Below are 8,726 nucleotides of genomic sequence, written 5' to 3'. Positions count from 1 at the left end.
ATATATATATATATATATATATATATTATATATATATATATATATATATATATATATATATATATATATATATATATATATATATGTATGTATATATATATATATATATGTGTGTGTGTGTGTGTGTGTATATATGCATCACAGCCTAGTAGTGGATCGGGAGTGGACATATGAGGAGTGGGACTGAGGGAACGTCAGCCCACTTTTACACTTGGTTAGGTTGGAACGTCATAGCTAACATCTAGTTAACAGTTAAAATAAAGAAACCTAGTGTAACGATTATATAAACTCGAACTACGATTAAATTAGCCTTGACGGCATCAACCACAGACGTCGAGGAGCTGAGAAGACACATTTAATTTTTCTTTTTGGACTCGAGAAGAGGACGTGAGTTGTTTTTGATCGATCTCTCGGCACACGATGTCACCTTCGAAGGTGTATATGGCAGCCAAGCAAGATCCCATAGGCGTTTTTTTGTTTTTTTTGTTTTCTGCGACCATGGCGGAGATTTAAGAGGGGGCAAGGTGTGTGCCCAAGCCATGAAAGGTTTGTCTCCGAAGCAGGCAATATTGGAAATAATGTACGAATACTTAGACCAGTCCGTGCTGATCGAGTTGTACCCACTTCTGCCAAATGACCCAGGGGTACTGGATGTGGAGCGAGTGTTGTTGGAAAACTTTGGCGCACCGTCGTATCTGTTTGTACCGTTGTACGTGGTCGATTTGCATGCGAAAGCCACAGACATGAGTGACAATGTGACAGCGGCAGCATGGAGCCGAGCGGTAATGATAATGAGTTAGCAGAATTTGCAGCGGGGCGTGTCATATATACGCCACCGAAAATGAGCTCAATCCGCAAAGCAGCACACAAAAGGCGTTGCGTAACGCACCTATGAAGCTGAGCATGTTGTGTGCTGAAGGCTCAGGAATGACGCCGGTAGAGATCTATTGAGCTAATTTAAGAATGCAAGCACAATTTCGTGCACCTGAGCAGCCCCGAACGACACCACGGCAACGACCGACGACACCGCTTTGGTTGAGTAGAGGGTTGAAGGGTATACCAGAAAAGTTAATACAGATTGATAGTGAAGGCCAGGAGCGGTATGCAGAGAAGGAGCTAGATATACAGGCCACCATAACGGCTTTCACGAAGATCAACGAGCAGAAAGAAGAACTTGAGGACGGCGAACAGAGAGAGGATGCAGAGGATGCAGCAACTAGGAAGACGAACAAGCGGAGACGAGAATCCTGGGGGGATGATGAAGGGAGTAACATCGGGCGAGGTCCACAAATTCACCATTCGAGAATCACCCCAGGGGGTCAAGGGGAGGGTCAAAGGGGTCAAGGGGAGGGTCAAGGGGATCTTCGAGACACTCTCAACCCCGCCGATGGGATAAGTGCCAGCCGGAATAGGCGACACGCTTCGTGCTCACTACAGGGTACCATTTCGAGTTCGCAACGACGCAGCAGTTCCCGGACACGGTCGCGACAAAGCAGCAGGTCAAGGTCGCTGTCACCACACCGTCCGGTAGTGCGACGGTCACCACCTAGGTTTAGGGTATCGCGCCACGATAACGATTGCAGGGACCGAGCACAATTCAGGAGAAGCGAGCTTGGGATGATATCCTGTGGTAACGAGACGAGTCATTATTGCCGGACGGCCCAGCACCCGATGTAGAGATTATTGCACATTTGACGATGGTGCGAACGGCGCCAGTGTCTATTAAGCCGCGCGGGGGAACATCGAGATGGGAAGGGGTGCACTGGGGACTTCGTACAGCACATCATGTGGTCAGCCAGCAGGGAGAAATCATTGACTATGGGGATGATTTTATTTTCAGTGCAGCAGGGCGTTGGTGCCGGACGACGAATCAGCGAGAGGCATATATCTACGTACCACAACACAAGGTGTGGTTCCCGAATAGAAATATGTACAATGTAGACAGCTTGTAGGGCAAAACCAAGCTGCGCCACCCAGTCAATCAATTTGGATATGGTGATAGTGATTTTCAACAGAACAAGCCACCATACAGGCAATCTGGGTCCCAGGAGAAAGCACCAGTACATGTCATACCCTGGGAAGCCATCGACGAAAACTACGACAGGATGCGTCGCGAGGAGGTTACTTCGCAGCGCAAACTATGCTGCATGCAGTTACGAAGGACACACAGTTGCGAATAGCTCTTACATCTATTTATAACATAGTTACACCACAGCTGCTCAAGGCTTTAAAAGAGCTACAAACGGCAGGACGCACATTTATGAATGCGGCGTTTCCTAGAAACCGTCGTACCACAATGCCGGAAATCTTCGACACATTTGGGCCGGGGAGAGCAGAAGCACATGCAGCACAGTTAGTCAAGTCACAATATGGGAATAATAGGCAGGTAACGGATGGATATTTGTCCGACAGACGCACCCCGGACCGACAGCCTCGACCTCAGGCCAGATATATGCGGAGCAATAGCAGAGATCATGGGAGCTCGTACAGTAGGGACTCTAGTAGGCCTGTGAGCAGAAATGATCGGTGTGGTAGGGACAGCAGACATGGCAACACGAGGAGGTCCATGTCGCCAGGTCCGGCACCCCAGTACAGTAAGTGTAATGTGAGATATATGGGCTCTGTATGCCCGGTATACCATAATTGCTGTAAACCGGGTCACTACCAAAATACGTGCCCACAGGAAAAACATTTATGATAGGGGGAGGCAGCGGAACAGAAGCAGAGCAGTGGACCCATCGCCGCACAAGAACAGGAACACGTTACGTTCAGAGCAGAGGAACCCCCTAGGTGACAATCAGTGGCAACAGCTTAGCTCGACGATGAAAGGGACGCGACAGTAGAAGTACAAGAGTGAACTGGACCAGTTACTGAAGCGCTATGCGAAGACGAGCATGCTTTCATCTACAACGATACGGGAGCAAGACCGGCAACGATGCTGGACCGGCAACGATGCTGGTCGACTACGCGAGAAGCATCAGTTAACTATCACTGCGACTAACCCAATTCACATCAGAGAGTTTGGAGGCAGTGGAGAAGCAGCACTTACACACCGCACAACAGCAACGTTAATTCTACAAGTAAGGGTAGCCGACGGCATGCCGACATTCTGCGAAACGCGTGAGATTTTATTTCTGATCTCGGAGTGGTTGCCACAAGACTGTGACGTTTTAGTGGGATTTGACGTCATGAGAGGCAATTTACTAGGAACAAACTGGGAACCAAAGTACTATCCCTCCCACGTTTATACTACAGATACCGCAGGTACAGGACATGAATTTCCTCATACTTAAACAGGGTAAATCGTGGTCGGAGATAGATGAACAGCGCGTCCCGGATTTGGATGGGAAGCTACTGGATGAGTATGACTTTTCGCATTTAGAGGGAGTTGGGAAACTGCTAGGAAAGACAAATGAGGAGGTCGATGCAGTGAAAGATAAATTTTTACAGGCGCGCTATGATCCGAGACACACCAAATTTATAAGAAATGACCAAGTCATATTGCAGCCTAAGGAAGATGCAGGACCATCTCGGTCAATATATTTCACTAAGGACCCGCTGTTGAAGAAAGTGGACATCAAGAAAATCAATGAGCTACATCGCCAAGGAAAAGCGGAGGCAGAAAATCGCTTCAGCCGGTATGTCAGCTCAGTTAAAGCGGTACGGAAAGACCCACGGGTGGAACCGAAAAATCTAAAGGATTATGCGATTACCATTAATTACATCGAAGTAAACAAGCAAATGGTGAGGGTGGCGTACCAATTACCGTAAGATGAGGACATGGGCACCCACGGAACAAACGCGTTGATAACGACAGTGGCAGACCTGGCAGCGTCGTACCATCAACTGGAGTTAGAACAGGGATCCAGGGACTACCTAACATATGTGACGGCGGACGGAAAACTCCATAGACCCACATGCCTACAGGAAGGGATCGAAAATGAATCCTTTGATATGCAGCATTATACCGAGACGGAAGCCCCAAACCCTAAATTGTATAATGGTGGCAACAAGCTGGTGATAACAAGCCGGTGACACACAGGCGACATACATAATCGGTAGTTGACGCCTTGGAGAGACATTGGCAGCACGTGATTCAGTTTGTAGACATATGCGTCGCAGAGAACATACAATTGCAACAACAAATAAAAACTCAGATAATGCTTCTAGCAGACATTCCGACAGTGTTTTATGGTCGGGAACAAGTGGGAAATACATCTATGATAATGAAAGAGTGGACACAGGCGTTGTTTGACAGACCAGCACCGGTCAACCGATAAGATCTAATTTCCTTACAGCAGTGATGTCTTGGTAGAACAGGTGCATACTGAATATGACATCTATTGCGGTCCCTATGTCGGATCTGACGAAGAAGGGGGCGGTGTTCTCATGGAAGGCACCCCAATAAGCTGCCCTTCAGAAGCTGTAGCGTTGATTATGCGGAGAATGAAAATTTATGAGCCTCTCCCACACCAACAGCTAATAATCATGCCCGACGCGTGCAATGTCGGGGTTGGGGCTGCAGTATCTGTACAGATACCCCGGCCAGGAGCCGAGGAATGGGACACAGAACAGTCTTGTGTAGCAGACTGCCGGAGGTATAGAGAGGCATTAGGTCTATCACCTCTGACACTTCACTCACAAACACCGAGGTTAGTGATTTCAGATCAGGAAGAATCCATTTATGAAGAACCAAACAAACCAGAGATCGTCTATAATCCATTTTTTAACCAGGGGTTTAACCTTTCACGCCACGAAACGCGGCTACGAACATAGAAAACGCACAACGGGAGCGCACAGTGATCAGTGATACGACAGTCGGGCGCGGAAAACCGCACTTACAACAGAGTGGTTCACTGTTGTGACACCTGGAAACCCACAGGATGCAGCGCAGGGTGGTTCACTTGCGGGCATGACGAAGACGCAGAATGGTTCACTTGCGCACGACTCTGACATATCGGTAGTAACCGAGGATAGTCCAAAGGATTGGACATCACTATCGGCGAGTATATATTCCTCTTCCCGGTAGCATTTTGTTCGAGTAAACTCAACCCCGTACAAAGAAACTATGGGGCTACGGATAGAGAGATGGTCGGTTGCACATTTAGTGCGAGGAAAGCGTTTGTACTTTGTCGCAGATCTGTACGATTAGTGCTTATGGTCACAGACCACAAACCTCTATTAAATTTCATAGCGAACCCAGAAGCCTACTTTCAGGAATAGAGTTCCAAGAACAGCATAATTATCCGCGCTCTCAACACTATTAAGGAAGTAGTAATGGACGTGCGATATGTTCAACGACCACTCACAGTGTTCGGTAATTGCTTCTCGCGTTCAATGAACCACACAGACAAGCTACTTCAACAGAAAGGGGCAAGTCGTGTAGGTTTTGGTAAAGTTACGGAAGAAGTGTAGTCGGTTAGTCAACCAACGCGTGCACTATCTTTTGCGCCGCGGCAACAACGAATCACGTGGGGTCATGACAAAGTGAATATAGTTCAGGACGATACAGATGTGTTAGTGTATAGCAAATCACGGTACAGGTTCCCGGACAGCTACTCTTTTAATCTTACCTAGGTGTACTTGATTGATCAGCTCTATGGCTCCTTTGACGTTGAACTCTTTGCTGGCCATGAAGGCCGTGTGATGGCGGTTTACTGTACCAAAGATGGCTCAGGCCTCTGGGGCACGGATGCGTTTGGGTTGACCTTCGCCATATTCGAGCATATATGAACTCCTCGTGGCCGATTTTTTTCTTCCTTTCTTGAAATCGGTTGAACATATGCCGAATACGTATGTAGCGGCGGTGGTACCTTATCGACCTAAGGCCGTTTGGTTCCCGTTACTCGTCCACATGACGCAAGGAATACCACTGGTGATACCGCATCGCGAGGATACATTTCTTCACCGAGGACGGACGATCCTGGGTTTACCTCCTTGGGAATATACGTGATTGCCGTGTTAGTGGTAAACCTACGCCACCACACCTTCCACTCCGATTTTGGCATGCAGTAGGGAAACAACGGGCGCCAACAAGTCTACATCGTATAGAATACCCACTACAGCCCTGTTGTGTGTCAACACCAATGACATCGGCGGTTGCAACGGATCAGGGCAGCGAAGAACCGAGAACATGGAAATGGTTCAGCACCAAGCGAGTCCCTTCACCGTCAAATGTGGCGCAAGGGGCGCAGAAACAAGCGACGTGGAAGTTCGGACCTGGAAAGATGTCACCGTTGTCACCGGTAAACTCACGGCACGTGAACAGTACAGAGTTGGCCCCAACGGACATGTCTCAAGCACTTGGGCAGGTATAACAGGAACTGGCACAAACAGACATGTCCCGGGCACTGGAGAGTCGGGAGGGACAGGATATCTTGGAGGTCGTTCAGGATAATTCAGCAGACGAGGCAGATGGTGTGCATTCTTTTGCCATGACTTGGATGCAAGCGGACAATAAATTTTCTGCCCTGCAGCCAGCGAGTAGTGATGAGAGCACTGTGGCGCCCACGAAAGAGCACTTGGCACAGCCAACGCCGCACAAGGTAGGTTATATTGAGATTGGACTGTTGGGCGCTGATGATGATTGCGAAGCTCCTCGGATTCATTTGGCATTTCAAGAGGTGTCGATTGGCACAAGTGAAAAGGTCGCCGCATTCCAAGCAGCGCAGTACATGGAGAATGCATTGGAAGTAGAGGATGTAGGCCCACGTACATGGACGAAGCCGCGAGTGGCGCCGCCGGAGGTTTGGTATACGATTTCAGACGACGTCACCACGGATGCGCCCATTCACATTCATAACCGTCGCCGGTTGCGGAAAACGTCGCTACGAAACATGTCAAAAACGGAAAAAGCGGTTATTAGCCGCATTGATCGGTTGAAGATGTGTGACAGCAATGGGCAAACTGGTGCCACCCAAAACAACTTTGAACGCGCTATGGATTTGGCACCAGCATACAAACTAACCGTTTGAGAGCATTGGCACAAGATAAGTATAGACGGAACATTCTGGTGGATGTTATCAAGCCAATCACCGACAGTTGTACGGAGTGCGTACGTGTGGGTTATCTACAGGGCCTACTAGGGGACTACTACAGCAACCGGTTCGGTCTGCTGCTATGTGCGATCAGATCAACATGGACTATTTGGAGTTGGACGAGGATAAGGGTGGCTAAAAATATATACTAGCGGCCCAGGACAGGTGTACTCCGCGGGCCTTTGGCACTCTATTACGAGACGACGAACACATGTCCGCGGAAGTCATTAAACTCTTTCAAACTCAGCTTAAACCACGGAGGCACAATAAGGAATACGTGCTGGACCAAGACAGCCCGTTTATTAGTGATGAGTTTTCAACCTATTTGACGAGTCGCGGTGCTAAGATATGGTTTGTCTCTAAAGGTGAGCATGGGGGGAATGATCGCATAGAGATGTTTTTGCGCACGGCATTGATGTGGTAAAAAGATCACTGGACGTGGGGTTGATGCATGAATGGCGAAGTGAAATCTCCACATTCTTTATAAACTACAGTGCCACTACATTACGGGTAATAGGCACGTCCCTATATGAGTTGGAAACGGGGACGGTTTATCGACATGTCACAGCTTTAGCTATAAAAACCATGCTGGATGAGGCGCCTGGTTTCACATCCAAGTGGCGATAATTAAGTGCGATGCATGCATATGCTGTATATATTTTGAAGCTAAAGAAGGCAGTGATATAGCTGCATATGTTTTAACTGTTATAGAGTTTGAGAATAAACATGTAACACGCCGTGACTATATACACCCAAAATACAATAAAGATCTGTAATCAATAATATAATCAATCTAAAATCTACAATCTAAAATCAATTATATTATATATATGACCTATATTATCAATTATATAATACATAATCAATTATATATTATATACGTACACACAAACACACACACATATATATATATATAATATAAATCTATAATCAATTATTTATTTATGTATACATATATATATGTATATATATATAACATATTTTATATATATAATAGAATCAATAATCAATTATACATAATATATACATACATATATTATATATAAAATTTAATCTATAGTCGATAATATATGATATATATTCTATTATCAATTATATATTATATATACATACATATATAGGATATATTGTATATATTGTATATATAATCAATTATATATTATATATACATACATATATTGTACATATAGAACAATCTATGATCAATTGTACTGTATTATATAATATATATACAAAAGTATATTATATATATATTTAAAATATATATTATATACACATATATAATTTAATATATAATCAATTATAGATGCTATATATTCTATAATCAATTATATATTATATATACATACATATATTGTATATATAGAACAATCTATGATTAATTGTATTGTATTATATAATATATATAAACATACATATATTATTTATAGATTTAAAATATATATTATATACACATATATAATTTAATATATAATCAATTATAGATGCTATGTATTCTATAATCAAATATATATTATATATACATACATATATAATATATAGAATATAATCTATAATCAATTATATTATTATATATTATATATACATAAATATATTATGTATATAGTATAATCTATATTCAATTTTATGTTATATATACATGCTCATATTGTATATATAATGTAATATATAATCAAATATATAATATAA

General features: G+C 44.3%; 4 protein-coding genes across 4 annotated transcripts; all 4 read left to right on the top strand.

The window, feature by feature from the left end:
• Window positions 1–558: 558 nt before the first annotated feature.
• On the top strand, window positions 559–800 carry SARC_09163 (hypothetical protein; the record flags this gene model as incomplete). Its single annotated transcript, XM_014296831.1, has 1 exon — window positions 559–800. Exon 1 carries the CDS (start codon window positions 579–581, stop codon window positions 798–800), a length of 222 nt encoding a protein of 73 aa, XP_014152306.1. The 5' UTR covers window positions 559–578.
• Window positions 801–963: 163 nt separating this feature from the next.
• On the top strand, window positions 964–1,677 carry SARC_09162 (hypothetical protein; the record flags this gene model as incomplete). Its single annotated transcript, XM_014296830.1, has 1 exon — window positions 964–1,677. The coding sequence occupies one exon, from the start codon at window positions 964–966 to the stop codon at window positions 1,675–1,677; it is 714 nt and encodes a 237-aa protein (XP_014152305.1).
• Window positions 1,678–2,140: 463 nt separating this feature from the next.
• SARC_09161 (hypothetical protein) lies at window positions 2,141–3,771 on the top strand (the record flags this gene model as incomplete). Its single annotated transcript, XM_014296829.1, has 2 exons — window positions 2,141–2,632; window positions 3,256–3,771. 2 exons carry the CDS (start codon window positions 2,141–2,143, stop codon window positions 3,769–3,771), a joined length of 1,008 nt encoding a protein of 335 aa, XP_014152304.1.
• A 2,315-nt stretch (window positions 3,772–6,086) lies between these two features.
• SARC_09160 (hypothetical protein) lies at window positions 6,087–6,968 on the top strand (the record flags this gene model as incomplete). The annotated part of the gene is made up of 2 exons (XM_014296828.1): window positions 6,087–6,311; window positions 6,357–6,968. Coding segments are annotated over 2 exons (837 nt in total), but the record flags the coding sequence as incomplete, so codon positions are not given.
• Window positions 6,969–8,726: the final 1,758 nt, after the last annotated feature.

This window comes from Sphaeroforma arctica (genome assembly GCF_001186125.1).
Source record: "Sphaeroforma arctica JP610 unplaced genomic scaffold supercont1.899, whole genome shotgun sequence".
In the NCBI taxonomy this organism is placed as follows: Eukaryota; class Ichthyosporea; order Ichthyophonida; genus Sphaeroforma; species Sphaeroforma arctica.
Note: the sequence above shows the minus strand (reverse complement) of the source record. Positions and strands in the feature narration are given on the sequence as shown.